General features: G+C 39.6%; 1 protein-coding gene across 4 annotated transcripts in view; it reads left to right on the top strand.

Moving 5' to 3' along the window:
• Positions 1-16580, top strand: part of LOC122560172 (DNA (cytosine-5)-methyltransferase 3B) — a 290151-nt gene that overhangs the window by 235821 nt on the left and 37750 nt on the right. For all 4 annotated transcript variants that reach the window (XR_015759555.1, XM_087994836.1, XM_043710531.2 and 1 more), the window contains one exon: positions 14494-14642. Coding sequence is in view for 3 of the 4 variants with exons in the window: in XM_087994836.1 (XP_087850962.1) it covers positions 14494-14642 (149 nt within the window). In the remaining variant the exon portion in view is untranslated. The remainder of the gene's footprint in view (positions 1-14493; positions 14643-16580) is intronic.

Here is a 16580-nt window from a genome sequence, read left to right as displayed (position 1 = left end):
TGTCTTTTGTACTGATGTGCTGGGCTCCCCTAACATTGAAGATGGGGATATTTATGGAAACTCTCTCTCATTAGTTGTTTAATTATCCACCTTGATTCTTAACTGGAGGTGGCAGGACTACTGAGTTAATATCTGATCTGTTGGTTATAAGCTCACTTAGCCATATCTATTCATGCTGCTGTTTGGCATATGAATTGTCTTATGTTGTTGTTTCAACAGCTTGACACTTTTTTACTGTATGCTGTCCTCCACCTTGCATTGAACTCGCAAAAGTCAAATTATTAGTAGCGGGGTTTAAGGTAAGACAGGATATATATTTTCTCGATTTAAAAAAAAATTAAGCTACATTATGGGCTGGAAGAGCTTGGCTGCATTATGTACAGTTAAATATTGACTTAATGTATCCAGGTTATTATAGTGATAAAAAACATGTACATGAAGAAGAGTGGATCAATCCCAGGACCTGATCAGGTGTACCCTAGAACTCTGTGGGAAGCTAGGGAAGTGATTTGTGGGCTCCTTGCTGAGATATTTGTATCATCAGTAGCCACAGGTGAGGTGCTGGAAGACTAGAGGTTGGCTAATGTGGTGCCACTATTTAAGAAAGCTGGTAAGGAAAAGCCAGGAAACAAAAGAAGTGAGCCTGACATCAGGCGTGGACAAATTGTTGGAGGAAATCCTGAGGGACAGGAAATACATGTATTTGAAAAAGCAAGGACTGATTAGGGGTAGTCAGCATGGCTTTGTGTGTGGGAAATTGTGTGTCTCATGAACGAGATTCAGGTTTTTGAAGAAGTAACAAAGAGGATTGTTGAGGACAGAATGTTGCCAAGATTGGAGGGTTTGAGCTATAGGGAGAGGCTGTATCGGCTGGGGCTATTTTCCCTGGAGCATCAGAGGCTGAGGGTGATGTTATAAAGGTTTATGAATCCTGAGGGGCATGGATATGGTAAATAGACAAGGTATTTTCCCCAGTTGGGGAGGTCCAAAACTACTGGCATAGGTTTAAGGTCAGAATGGAACGATTTAAAAGGGACCTAAGGGGAAACCTTTTCGCGCAAAGGTTGGTGCGTGTATGGAATGAATTGTCAGAGGAAGTGATGAAGGCTGGTACAACTACATCATTTAAAAGCCATCTGGATGGGCATATGAATAGGAAGGGTTTAAAGGGATATGGGGCAAATGCTGGCAAATGGTACTAGATTAATTTAGGATACCTTGTGGCATGGACAAGTTGAATTCAAGGGTCTGTTTTCATGCTGTACATCTCTATGACTATGGTTCTGAGAGGAGCAGGCCAGGAATGTTCCTTGGAAGATCCACTAGTTGATGATGCAATGTTGGGAAGAGAAGATTTTCTTGAAGGGAGCTGGAAACATGCAAAGGAAGTCCCACAGAGCTGAATCATAAAGGATGGATGCTGGAAAAGGCGGCATAGTCAATTATGAAAAGATCAAGGAGGAATAAGCCGATACCTATGACTGATAACATCGACCTTGACTTTTGCTCCGTCCTTTGTTACTTTGGGAAGAGTGGAAATTGGACTGGGAGAATTCAAACCAGGATTCATGGGAAAAATTGGCATGAATCTAGGAGGGGATAACTTGTTACTGTGAGCACAGGTTAAACTTAGGGTTTTATTTGACAACAAGAGTAGGCCATTCAGTGTCTCAGATTATTCTGTCATTGAGTTAGGTAGTTAATATACACCTCAAATTCATTTACTGCTTCAGCATCCAGATTCCTGGGAAAGTGAGTTCCAAATTTTCACTCCATTTTTTGTGAAAGAAATGCTTTCTGATTTCACTCCTAAGTAGTCTAGCCCTAATTTTAAGGTTATGCCCACTTGTTTTCTCTACAAGAGAAAATAATTGATTTATATTTACCCTATTGAATTCCTTTAACACTTCAACCATTTTGAATAGATAACTCCTCAATCAAGGGAATACAAGCTAAATTTCTGTAATATGGCATCATAAATTAACCTTTTCTGTTTGGAGAATTTCTGTTGTCCCCTTCCAAAACCATGGCATCTTTCCTGAGGTTTGGTTTCTAAAGCTAAATGCAGCACTCTAGATGGAGGTCTGATCAAGGCACGCTTCAGTTGAAGCATGACTTCCTCACATTTAACTTCCATTTTGAAATAAAGGTTTTATTCCATTCACATTTTTGAAGTTTTATTGTGCTGATTGTGTACAAGTATACTTAGATCTCTTTACTCATTCACAGCTCCAAGATTTTTGACATTAGGAAGTATTCTGACTTGTGTTTCTCAAAACACAATATTTATTTAATAAGTAAAATAAGTATTTGCGAATCAAATTATATCCCCATCACTAATCCCAATCTGCTATAACTTTCCTCGCTCTATGCAACATCCTGTTCACATTCATTCAGTTTACTGTGCTTCCTAACTTAGTGTTATCTGCAAATTTGGATGTGCAATTCTCTATTCCTTCATACAAGACTCTGTGTATAGAAAGCTGAGGCCACAATACAGAACTCTGGGAACACCACTTGTCACATCCTAACAATAAGAACAACCTATTATCCATTCTCATTGGTTTCTAGCTACTGACCAAATAATGATCTGTGACCAAAATGTAGTCTTATTCTGTTTTTAAGCTATTGCAAAACCTTCTGAAAGTCCATCTACAATATCCATATTGACTATTTAATGTAGCAGAATCAGGAGCTATTTGAGTCACTTGGCAGGATTAGGGCTTGGTTGGCATGTAGGGGATGAAGAACATGTGAATTGACAGTGTATCATAAATTGACATAGCGCTGGCATGGAGAATATGAGGTGTCATGGGGAATGATATGGAAATATGGGTTAGGCATGGTTTTGTCATGCAAGTTATGAGGTGATGTGGTCGTGGGTACAGAGTGAGGTGGTGTGAAGATGTGGACCAGGGGACATAACAGCTTTTATTAAAACTGGGATGAAGTCCAGAAAACTGAAGTTGAGCCTTTGAACCAACTCGCCTCAGCATTTGCCTGGCTTGTGACTGCCGAGGATCTGCTTCTGGAATTGGTGGGTACAACTCCTTCCCACAGTTACCCTCCCTCTCCAATAAAGCAAACAATTCCATGTGAATGGTGCTTTAATCCAAAGCAGATCTACCGAGTTGGAAAACGTCTCAGCACAAACTGCCCACCTTAATAGAAAAATCCAGCCTTTGTATTTTCCATGCCATGTGTTGGTTTTCTATCATATCAAAAACTTGTTTATATATCTCCTACTATTTTCCCAAAGGTTTTTCCATTTAAAATACTGAAAATGTTGATGTACAGTCTACTTTCCAACATTGGATTTTTGTAATTAATTTCCTATATGCCATCTGTGGCCCATTTAAAATGTGGAAGGAGATCATGGATTATAAAGGGTAATTGTCACTGAAAATAGTTTGAGGTTGGGTCGCTATTTCTGATAGTTCATCTTAAGTGTTGTGTAACATAACAGTTGCTGATATTGAGAATGTCTTTTTTCTTATAATCTCTGTGGGGGATTAAAACTCCCAGGCTTCCTCACCTCACCACAGTATTGTTACCTTTTAAAGACAAATATGCAGCCATCGAAAGCTGTTCATTCAACCATTTGAATAGTGTAGTTCTATAATGGTACAGAAAAGATAGCAAGAATTTGACCTTTATTGGCCAAGGATTAAGATAATCATCCAAAGCTTTTGCTGTCAAAGAAGAATTTTTCAAAAATAGCTCTGCTTAATTCTTGTGGTGAATGGGGTGAGGTTTTTTCACCATTTAAATGTATTTTCGTTTAGTCATCTACTACTTGAGTTAAATTTATGTCTTTAGTATATCTCTGACTTTCTTTACATTAGCAGTGTCCTTTCCATTGGTACAAGGCACTTTTGTGCTGACTAGAGTTGTGAGTATCAAGTATGTGAATGTGTCATCCAAATTGACATCATTTTATGGATTACTAAAAGTACTTTTTATTTATCTGTTCTTTGTCGAAGATTAATCCTGCCTGTAAAAGTAATCATATATATAAAAATTAATTTCAAATAGAATCTAATAAGATTGTATGTTGGATGTGATCAAGAATATTTATAGCTGCTGATCATACCTTGCTCTTTCTTTTATTTACAATCTAAATCTTAATTCTCTTGAAATCTGATTTACCTTATTTCATTTTCTCTGTGATGTGTGCACGTACTGTTTTGTATCTCGCTTTGACCTGGAATCCTCCAAACATCTGCTTGAAAAATCTCTGTCTCAAAATAATGTTTAATCTATCTCCACTCATCCTGGATACTTGCCTTTATTATTCTCTCCCTTTATCTCTTTTTCTAGATGGCTCCCTTTCTTTGTGTCTGTTTATCTCCATTTTCTGATGTCTCCCTTTCTTTCTCACTCGTGTGTGTTGGAAGACTTAACTTCCTCAGCTACACCATACTGTAAATCAAGAGAGATGGTACTGAGAGCCTGCACTTCCAAGGTTTTCAGAAATCAGTACTGTTTCAGTATATCTCAAGACCTTACTGCCTGTTTTGGAGATTCTGGCTGCATCAGGTAAATACTGATTCACATTTCCTTTTTCCAAGCTAATTTCTAATCTCTTTTCCTCTCCTTCTATCTCTTCACAGTTAATAATGCAATATTCACCAGATTTTAGTCAATGTTGTGGACTTCCCGACCCAGGAAAAAGACTTTGTCCATTTACTCTATCCATGCCCCTCATAATTTTGTAAACCCCTATAAGATCACCCCTCAGCCTCCGACGGTCCAGGGAAAACAGCCCCAGCCTGAAAGGGTTCAGAAAAGATTTGCAAGGATGTTGCCAAGGTTGGAGGATTTGAGCTATAGGGTGCTGTTTTCCCTAGAGCGTCGGAGGCTGAGGGGTGACCTTATAGATGTTTACAAAATTATGAGGGGCATGGATAGGATAAATAGACATAGTCCTTTCCCTGGAGTCGAGGAGTCCAAAACTAGAGGGCATAGGTTTAGGGTGAGAGGGGAAAGATATAAAAGAAATCTAAGGGGCAACGTTTTCACACAGAGGGTGGTATGTGATGGAATGAGCTGTCAGAGGAAGTGGTGGAGGCTGGTACAATTGCAACATTTAAGAGGCATTTGGATGGGTATATGAATAGGAAGGGTTTGGAGGGATATGGGCCGGGTGCTGGCAAGTAGGACTAGATTGGGTTGGGATATCTGGTTGGCATGGACAGGTTGGACCGAAGAGTCTGTTTCCATGCTGTACATCTCTATGACTCTATGACTGCATCCCAGTGATGATTCTCCCAATAATTTTATGTTGTTCTATAGGTGAAACTTGTCTGCTTCTTAATAGTGTGGGTATAAACAACAACTCATACACAGGATATATGTTTCTGTGTCATTTTATCTGTGATGTCCCTATTCATCCTTTAGTGGAAAGTGCATCATACTATTCTCAATTCTGTTATCTGATGTATTAGAAAACCATTCATCAATGACATCTCATTAGCTTAGGATATATACGGCACTGGAACTATCATTTTGGATACTTGCTAATTCAATATTGATTTTACTGTGCCTCAATTGGACATCTCTGAAACATTGAAAATATTGTGAATTCCTAATGATTACAGGTTGAAAAGTTTTAATTCAGAATTTTTCCTGTATTTAAATTATTTCTCATCTTGATAATCTATGTTTTCAGTACTAATGGTGACAGCATTTACCCAGTTGTGAGATGCAAACATGAATGTAAATATAAAGTCCAATATTCAGTTTATTATTTACATAGAACAGTAAAGCAAAGGAACAAGCCCTTCAGCCCACCATAATGCCATTCTAAACTAATCCCACCTGCCTGCAAATGGTCTGTATTCTTCTATTCCCTGTCTGGTAATGTGTCTATCTTAATGCCTATCGTCTTTGTTTCTGTCCCCTCCACTGGCAGCATTTTCTAGGCATCTACCAACCTCTGTGTTAAAAAAAATCTTTCCTTGCAAAATTCCTTTAAACTTTTCCCCTCTCATCTTAAACCTATACCCCTTCATATTTGACATTTCCACCCTGGGTAAAAAAAAAACCCTCTGATTATCCATGCCTTCATAATTTCATATACTTCTTTCCCAGTCTTTGACACTAGTGAAAACAATCCCAGTTTGTCCAATCTCTAGTTATAACTAATGCACTCCAATCCAGCTAACATCTGGTAAACCTCTCCAAAATCTCTTCATCTTCCCTATCGTGTTGCAACCAAAACTGCACATAATACTCCAAATGTGGCTTAACTAATGTTTTATTAAGTTGCAACATGACTTGCCAGCTTTTATACTCAGTGCTTGCACTGATGAAGGCAAGCATGCGTTATGCCTTACACTCCAAGATCTCTATGCATATTAATGCTCCCAGGGGTCCTGCCATTTACTGTATACTTGTCTCTTGCCTTTGACCTCCTAAAATGTATCACTTCACACTTCATCTGCCATTACTCTGCCTAACTTTGCAACTGGTCTTATCCCGCTGTAACCTTTGGATGATAATCTTCCAAACCATCTACAATTCCACCAATTTTTGTGTCCTTTTGGAAACATATTAATCAAAGCACCTTCATTTTCATCCAAATCACTTATATATATCACAAATAAAAAAGAGTCGCAGCACTGATTCTTGTGGAACACCACTGCTCCCTGACCTCCAGCCAGAAAAACACCTCTTCACAACTACCCTGTGCCTTCCATGACTAAGCAAATTTTGTGTCCAACTTGCCGACTCAACATGGATGCCATGTGACTTAATCTTCTGGATCAGCGTACCATGAGAGACCTTGTCAAATGCTTTAGTAAAGCCCATGTAGACAACAACCACTGCCCAACCCTCATCTCATTGACCATCTTTGTTACCTCCTCAAAAAATTCAAACAAGTTTGTGAGACAAGACTCTCCTGCATAATGCCATGCTGACTATCCCTAATAAGTCCATCCTTTTGCACATAAATTCTGCCCCGAAGTATCTTCTCCAATAATTTCCCTACAATTGATATAAATCTCACCCACCTATAATTTCCTGGATTATCCCTTTTGTCCTTAAACAAAGGAACAACATTGGCTATTCTTAGTTTTCTGCGAACTCATCTTTGACAAGAGCCCAGCATTCCCTCCCCCCACTGCTTCAGTATCCTGGGATAGATAGGATACATCCCCATTAGGCCCTGCAGATTTTTCTACTTCAATGACATCCAATATCTCCGCCTCCTTAATATTGACATGTTCCAGAATATATCCATCCTAATCTTATCACCATCTTCGTCCTTCTCCTTGGTGAATACCAATGCAAAGTACTCATTAAGGACTTCACCTTCCTCTGGCTCCACACATAAACTCCCACACATATTTTGCAGACTTGAACTTTGAACCTTTTTACTTAGGCAAGAGTACAGTCACGAACTCAAACTGACAAATGTATGGAATATACCAATAGGAATGAAACAGAACTCTAGCCTAGACCAGATAAAATTGTAAAATATTCCAATTTTCTGTCTGAAACAAGGTCGTTGCAAGTAATTTTGGAAAGTAATGTCTACACTTTTAGAATCACATCTATTATGAGATCACACTCAGGTACAGGACTTAAGCGTGTTTTGTGCAGGTTACATTTGAGCAGGTCTCATATGAGACTACATCATTGTCTTTGAACAATTGCTCTACAAAGTTCATCCATCTGCCTGTTAGGTAACCATCCATTTCTACAGTAAGTTCATTGGCTCCGCTATCAGCAAGTCTGTAAACTGAACAAAATTTTATATCAGTCATTTGTTTAATAAGTTTTTGTGTAGAAAATCAACCTTCCTGCTTACATAGAAAGTGTGACAGATGGTCTCCACATATCCCTTCCAGCAGGAATCAACATGGGAATCAGTGTGACCTGCAGAGTATTATGCATGTTGTGAAGGTTTTAAAGTGACCTTGTAAAATGGAAGACACAATACATTGTTCCTCCATTAGTATGATCATACTCAGATTCTGAACTGAACTGACAGTTTTATTTTTAATTAAATCTCAATTCTTAGTTGGTCCCATTGACACATTTCCGGCACAGTGTGAACAATAAAAAAACCTATTGGCTGAGAGCGAACAAAGCACTCCCATTAAATAAAACCCTGACATCTTGCAGTATCAATGAGAACACATTCTATGCTGTAGAAACTGACAGCTATTCTCAATGGCAGACTTCCTGGTGATTGTGAACAACACCAATCACAACCTGGTAACTGAGCTGAATGGTGAAGTCTCTGAAAATCTAGACAACCGTCAATCAATTGAGGACAGACCTGGGAAGATGTGGCCACTTGCTTGACAGCTCATGTTGAGACTCTGGTGTTCCAAATCAGATCATATATTCAGTTTTCATCTCCTGAACTTCTGCCCTGGGAGATCCATTTCTGGTAGCACAACCACTATCACTGCATCAGCAAACACCATTGCATAGATTCTTAACCTTGGCATCAAACGATAACCACATCTCTTGACGTATGAATAACAGTAGCATAATACCAGCCTACTTCGTGTGACTTTTTACTTTTCATATTGTAGTTGTATGAATGCAATTCAGTTCTTATTTTTCAAAATGCAACGTTTTTCTTTATGTCACTGAAGATTATCTGATTATCAGGTTGCAAGTATGTTCAGAAAGCAAAAGAAAAACAGTCGTTTCCTTCTAGCTTTTCTGACCGTATAATATTCTGGCCTTCAGGAATAGTAACTGTCAATTTAAAGCATCATCCTCCAGTAACTGGCTTATAATTAATATCAGGATAAAAAAATCAACCTGTTCAGACATGTTATGACATATCATCATGGCAGGTGTGACTCTTCTGTCCTTGCGTCACAAGCATCCATGAAGTATCCCCTTTTCAATATCTGTCCTTCAGCAACAGTTGCGTAGTGAAAAAGACAATCCCGGTTATCAGCTAAACACCACAACATTGTTTAAAGTCTCAAATGAACTGTGATTAATCACTAAAGGTCCATTATCTGAAAGAAAATTAGTTTGTTTACTATCTTTCTGCTAATCTAATCAAATTTTAAAAATTAAAATCGTGACTCAGAAGTTAATTGTTGGAGGTAAAGGAGATCTAGACAGTAAACTTAAAATATTAACCTTAGAAAAGAGTGTGTAAAAAGAGAGTAAGGGAAATTTCCAATTGCACATTCCTGGCATTTCTTGTCAAATTACACCTCAGGATGTATTCAAGTGGATGATTTATCCTAATAGTCCAAAAAATGGAAAAAAGAAGGAAAGCAAGAAACTAAAACAAAGGGTCATAATGTGAACAAATGCACTGTGTTCCATTGTTAGAACCCTTTCTTTTATTAAACAGAAACATAGAAAATAGGAGCAGGAGGAGGCTATTCAACCCTTTGAGCCTGCTTTGCCATTATTTTGATCATGGCTGATCATCCTTTCAGTAAGACAGTTTTTGCTTTTCCTCCCATATTCTTTGATCCTGTTTTGCCCGAAGTGCTATATCAAACTTCTTCTTGAAATCACACAATGTTTCAGCCAGAACTGATTTCTATGGTAGCAAATTCCACAGGCTGACCATTCTCTGGGCCAAGCAATTTCTTCTTATCTCAGACCTAAATGGTTTATTCCGTATCCTTCGACTGTGGCCACTGGTTCTGGACTCCCCAACCATCAAGAACATCCTTTTTGCATCTATTTTGACTGGTCCTATTATAATTTTATAGATTTCTGTGAGATCCTTCCTCGTTCTTATGAACTCTGGCAAATATAGCCCTAACTGATTCAACCTCCTCATATCTGAGTCATGCATTGGTTGTTTAATTTGCTAAAACTTTGCTGCACTCCATCTATAGCCAGAACATCCTTCCTCAAATAAGAAGACCAAAAAAATATACACAATATTCCTGGTGTGGTCTCACCAAGGCTCTGAATAATTGCAGTTGAAACTTTATTGCTGGAACAGCACAGCAGGTCAGGCAGCATCCAGGGAACAGGAGATTCGACGTTTTGGGCACAGGCCCTTCTTCAGGAATGTGCCCGAAACATCGAATCTCCTGTTCCCTGGATGCTGCCTGACCTGCTGTGCTGTTCCAGCAATAAAGTTTCAACTTTGATCTCCAGCATCTGCAGACCTCACTTTCTCCTCTGAATAATTGCAGCAAGACAATTCTGTTCCTATACTTGAATCCTGTCACTGAGGGCCAACATACCATTTGTCGTCTTTACCACCAGCTGCACGTGCACGCTTACCTTCACTGACTGGTGTATGGAGACACCCGGGCCTCGTTGCCTGTTCCCGTTCTCAATTTGTAGCCATTCCGAAAACAATGTCTTCCTGTTTTTGATATCCATGATATAGAGGTGCCAATGTTGGATGGGATGGACAAATTCAGAAGTCACATGACACCAGGTTATAGTTCAACACAGTTATTTGAAATCACAAGCTTTCGGAGCACTGCTTTGTCATCAGGTGAAATCTGAAAGCTTGTGATTTAAAATATATCTGTTGAACTATAACCTGGTATCGTGTGACTTCTGACTTCGTTTTTGATACCAAAGTGGATAATGTCACAGTTATCCTCATACTGCATCTTCCGTGCATTTGCCCATTCATTCAGCTTAACAAATCACACTGAAGCATCTCCTCATCTTCCTCATAGCTCAGCTTAATATGATCTGCAAATTTAGAGACATTACATTTAGTTTTCTCATCTAAATCATTAATATGTATTGTCAGTATTAAAGAATAAATATTATTGTTTAATGGATATCACTGGCAAGGCTAGTATTGTTATCTATCCCTAACTGAGTAACTTGCGAGGCGAAAGTGAGGACTGCAGATGCTGGAGATTAGAGTCAAGATTAGAGTGGTGCTGAAAAACACAACAGGTCAGGCAGCATCCAAGGAACAGGAAAATTGACGATTCGGGCGGGAGCCCTTCATTAGGAATGAGGCTGGAAGCCTTGGGGGTGGGGCTGGGGAGAAGGTAGTTGAGAGTGCAGTAGGTGGACGGAAGAAGGGGTAAAGGTGATAGATCGGAGAGGAGGATGGAGCAGATAGTGGGAAGGAAGATTGACAGGTGGGACAGATAATGAGGATGGTGCTGAGCTGTAAGTTTGGAGTTGGGGTTAGGTGGGGGGGGAGGGGAAATGAGGAAACTGGTGAAGTCCACATTGATGCCCTGGGGTTGAAGAGTTCTGAGGCGGAAAATGAGGCGTTCTTCCTGTAGGCGTTGGGTGATGAGGGAGTAGTGGTGGAGGAGGCAAATGGACCTGCATGTCCTTAGCAGAGTGGGAGGAGGAGTTGAAATGTTCAGCTACGGGGCGGTAGGGTTGATTGGCGTGCTGGTGTCATGGAGATCTTCCTTCCCACCTATCCACTGCACCCTCCTCTCCGACCTATCACCTTTACCCCTTCCTCCATCCATCTATTGCACTCCCAGCTACCTTCTCCCCATACACACCCCTCCCATTTATCTCTTTATTCCCTAGGCTTCCAGCCTCATTCCTTATGAAGGGCTCCTGCCCGAACCATCGGTTTTCCTGCTCCTTGGAAGCTGCCTGACCTGCTGTGCTTTTCCAGCACCACTCTAATCTTGAGTGACTTGCTAGGCAATTTCAGTTCAGAGTTAATCATGCTGTTGTGGGACTGGAGTCACCCAGATAAGGTGACACTTGCAATGCCAAGGCATGAGAGTCCAAGTGCTGGAAAATGCAATTAGAATAGTTAGGTGGTTATTTTTCATCAGTGCAGACTCAATGGACCAGAGGGCATGTTTCTGTTTCGTAAAGTGCTACAACTCTAAGGATGGCAGATATCTTTCTGGAAAGGACATTCATAAACCAGATGGGTTTTAAGGACAATCAGTGATTGTTTCCAGATCACCATTAATGAAACTAAGAATTAAATTGAGATTTTGTCAGTTGAAGTTAAATTTCATCTGCTGCCATGACAGTATTTGAACCCATGTCCCCAGAGCATGAACCGAGCTCTTAAATTACTTGTGTAATTATATTTCTACAATGCCACCATCCTGTCCTAATTTGACCAGCGACATTTCATAAATGATTCATTGAAAGCAGTCATTCTCACCACGTAGCAGGAACGTACAAATAGCCTCTGGAATGTATTGGAAATATTGGACAACATTTAATTAATTTATTTTAATTGCTATGGAATTTCCTATGCTTTTGTGTCATTACTGTAAAAATAAACATGTTTTCTGCTATGTTTTTCCAGCTGAGATAAAGAATTTCCTGAGAATTTTTACATTAAGCACATTGTAACTCCAGAATTTTGTGCTTTGGCTAATCTACTGGTAATGTATCTGTGACCTAAACTCTGAAATGAGGAATGCTGCCATAGTTCATTCAGCAAGTAGTTGATTCACTCCTGCTGTTCACTGTGGTTGGTTCAAAGTTTTGTTTACCCAAAAGCCAATTTTAACTTGGCATCATATCACTGTTATATAAATTAGTGTCTGTGATTTATGTGAATGAAATGCAATTATATTCAGTATTCCTGTTTCTGAAGAAACAAAAAAAAATTTAAAGCAAGCAAGAGAAGAATCGCATATAGATAAGTTTCATTGTATGATAATGTGTCTAACAATTTTTACCCTACAGTTTTCAGAATTACGGAACTAGCCAACATCTGTGATATTTATTTGGTACAGATCAATTAATTTGATAATTTAGATACTAGTCTATAAGTGGAATAAATTTCCTCAAAGGTTAGGCAATATTGATTAACTTCGTTCATATTTAATTTTGTAATGTGACCTCTGTTATTGCAATTTGTCTGCAGATGATTGTTTACAAAATCATTGCTTAAAAATTCATCAACTTGCAGACAATTGTCAGGAAACCATTATCAGCAAATTTAAATGCCTTGTCAATTGGTTTTTAATAGCCAAGTCATTTAGAGTCATAGAGATGTACAGCATGGAAACAGACCCTTCGGTCCAACTCCCATGCCAACCAGATATCCAAATCCCATTTAGTTCCACCTGCCAGCACCTGTCCATATCCCTCCAAACCCTTTCTATTCATATATCCATCCAGATGCTTTTTAAATGTTGCAATTGTACCAGCCTCCACCACTTCCTCTGGCAACCCATTCCACACACATACACACACACACCACCCTCTGTATGTAAAAGTTGCCACTTAGGTAATTTTTATATCTTTCCCCTCTCACCCTAAACCTATGCCCTTTAGTTCTGGACTCACCCACCCCAGAGAAAAGACCTTGTCTATTTACCCTACCCATGCCCTTCACGTTTTTATTAACCTCTATAAGGTCACCCTTCAGCCTCCGACAATCCAGGGAAAACAGCCCTAGCCTATTCAACCTCTCCCTATAGCTCAAATCCTCCAACCCTGGCAACATCCTTGTAAATCTTTTCTGAACCCTTTCATGTTTCATAGCATCCTTCCGATAGGAAGGAGACCAGAATTGCAGCAACATTTCAAAAGTGGCCTAACCAATGTCCTGTACAACCGCAACATTACCTCCCAACTCCTGTACTCAATACTCTGACCAATAAAGGTAAGCATACCAAACACCTTCTTCACTATCCTATCCACCTGCGACTCCACTTTCAAGGAACAATGAACCTGCACTCCAAGGTCTGTTTGTTCAGCAACACTCCCTTATCATTAAATGTATAAGTCCTGCAAAGATTTGCTTTTCCAAAATGCACCACCTCGCATTTATCTAAGTTAAACTCCATCTGCCACTCTTCAGCCCATTGGCCCATCTGATCATGATCCTGTTATAATCCGATTTAATCTTTGCTGTCCACTACACTTCCAATTTGGTGTCATCTGCAAACTTCCTAACTATACCTCTTATGCTCACATCCAAATCATTTATATAAATGATGAAAAGTAGTGAACCCAGCACCAATCCCTGTAGCACTCCACTGGTCACAGGCCTCCAGTCTTGAATAAAAATTATGTAACTGTGAGTACTTAATCAATTCAAGTGAGTTGGAAGTTGGATTCTCAAATAGTTGATATTTTTGTACCAAAACAACAGAAAAAGCTCATATATTTTGTCCCTTTTCTTTCACTGACCCTCCCCTGCTCATGTTTGTGAATATTGCATTGCATCCTTCAAGTGCACATGATCATCATTCACATATGAGCTTGACAGGAATATTAACAGTCATCTGGAGAGAAATTGAGCCCGATTCTGACCACTCAACATATTTACATACTATTGGCAGGGACTACTGGATGACAATCAGGAACCAGAACATTGCTCTGAATTTCACTTCCCTCACTCATTTCAAACAGTTCTCTTGACATGAAAAATATATACTATAGGTCAGTGCACAGTTCAGACCCTGGAATTGTTTTGCACAAATCTCACTTTAATATGCATTAGTGCAAGCATAAATGTATCCATTGATTTGCTGCTAATGAAGAGGTTATATGTTAGTGAATTCCATCTGGTGAATACGATACTCATCAGCATGACTTTGCTGTGTTTTTTTGCAGAGGGCACAGGAAGACTCTTCTTTGAATTCTACCGGCTACTTCATGACACCAAACCGAAGGAGTGGGAAGACAGGCCTTTCTTTTGGTTATTTGAAAATGTTGTTGCCATGGGAGTCAATGATAAAAGGGATATTTCACGTTTCTTGGAGGTAGTATTTAAATGCAGTCCCACTGAATTGTTTCTCGCTCTTTCTAGGCTCTATACAATTATATGATACTGTAGCAGCGCAGTATTAAGTGTTTATGGCTCTTAATAATGAAGAAAGAATGCAAAATCAGCTTTGAATTGATTTTTGCTGTGTGCATGGGCAAACATAAATGAAAATGGCTGCAAATTATTACAATTTGTATTAATATGCGCATTTACAATCTTGGCTCAATATGAAAATGGGTAAAGTAAAAGTAAGGTTGTCAAGGTCCCAGTAGGTTAGGGCTGTGCTGTCATTAGAAAGAAATGACTGGTGATGGTTTGACCTAAGAGTCACCATGCCTCAGGCAAGGAGCGAGGTTGAGAACATGAGACCTTTGTAATGCCCTCAGCCAGTAAAATTGCATTGTCTGGAATATAGAAAAAAATCCAGTATAAATGTTGCAATTTTGATACACTGGCCAGTAAAAACCTATGGTTAGGTAACCCATACTGACTTGAGTGTCTAAAAACTTTCTTTCCTGTTGTTGTTTATTGTAAGCAAATGTCCTGGAAGGACAAATGGCTACTTTTAAGAAAGCAATTACTCTACTAATTTTATTGTTTTAAAAATTAACTTACTTTATTAATGTATTGGTATGAATGGAAATTTATATCTTTTAAAAGAAAACTACTCTTGCAATTCATATGTGGGGAAATGCTATTCAGGTGTGTATTATTAATGACATCCAAACTTTGATGAATTCTGCCAGTAGGGAAAAGCCTTCATCTCTCACCTATTGCTGATACTTGACTGCGGGAAATTATTGAAATAATTTCCTGTATTAAATAACATATTGGTCACTTGTTTTATGCAACAATGCAGAAGACTGACTGATGCTATTTTTAACCTTACTGGCTCCGATAAAAATCAATAAAAATCAAATGGACTATCATTTTCATAGTTAGTTGCAGAATTGAGCCTTTTGTTTATCTTGGCTTCAAATCTTTTTCATCCATTTTCCCATCTCCTAAGTAACTCAAATATAGCAGAGGCCCAAGAGGAATAATACTGTGGAAAATGAGAATGGCGGAAGCTGACAACAGGCCCTCCAGAAAAGGCAAAAGTGAGGACTGCAGATGCTGGAAACCAGAGTTTAGATCAGAGTGGTGCTGGAAAAGTACAGCAGGTCAGGCAGCATCCGAGGAGCAGGAAAACAGACATTTCGGGCAAAACCCCTTCATCAGGAATAGAGACAGAGAGCCTCCAGAGTGGAGAGATAAATGGGGTGGGGTGGGGCTGGAGAGAATGTCGCAAAGAGTACAATAGGTGAATGGGAGGGGGGGATGGAGGTGATAGGTCAGAGGGGAGGGTGCAGCAAATAGGTGGGAAGGGAGATTGGCAGGTAGGACAGGTCATGAGGACAGTTCTGAGCTGGAAGGTTGGAATTGGGGTAAGGTGGGGGGGTAGGGTGGAAAATAAGGAAACTGATGAAGTCCACATTGATGCCCTGGGGTTGAAGTGTTCCGAGGCAGAAAATGAGGCGTTCACCCAGGCCCTCCAAAAAAGTCCATTGTTCACACAAAATGTAACCCTACTATCGAAAATGGTGTAGGTGCTAGTTTTTCATTTTCCACATCAATAATGGGTGGAATTTAATGCCCTTTTCCCAGGCATGTTTGGTGGCAGGAGTGCTTTTCCTGGGGCAGGCAAGGAGAGGGATCCCACTGCCACCCTGCATCATCCCCTACTGTTCGGGTTCAGAAGGCTTACAGATGGCCTTCTTATCTCTTTGTCAATTAATTGCCCAATTGAGGGCTTTCACTCACCACGACAGGTTTTCAACCAGAGGCAGGGTATCTCTTGTGGAAAGCCCACAAAGCAAATCCTGCTGAGGTTGTTTGCTAGCTGCCAGGAGGATTCCATCATTGGAAAAAAAGTGCCAAATTGAGGGATGCA

Source organism: Chiloscyllium plagiosum, unplaced genomic scaffold (assembly GCF_037043375.1).
Source record: "Chiloscyllium plagiosum isolate Xiang-an unplaced genomic scaffold, Cpla_swu_hap1 HiC_scaffold_15, whole genome shotgun sequence".
Classification (NCBI taxonomy): Eukaryota; Metazoa; Chordata; class Chondrichthyes; order Orectolobiformes; family Hemiscylliidae; genus Chiloscyllium; species Chiloscyllium plagiosum.
The sequence above is the reverse complement of the archived record's forward strand: the minus strand, read 5'-3'. Positions and strand labels throughout refer to the sequence as shown.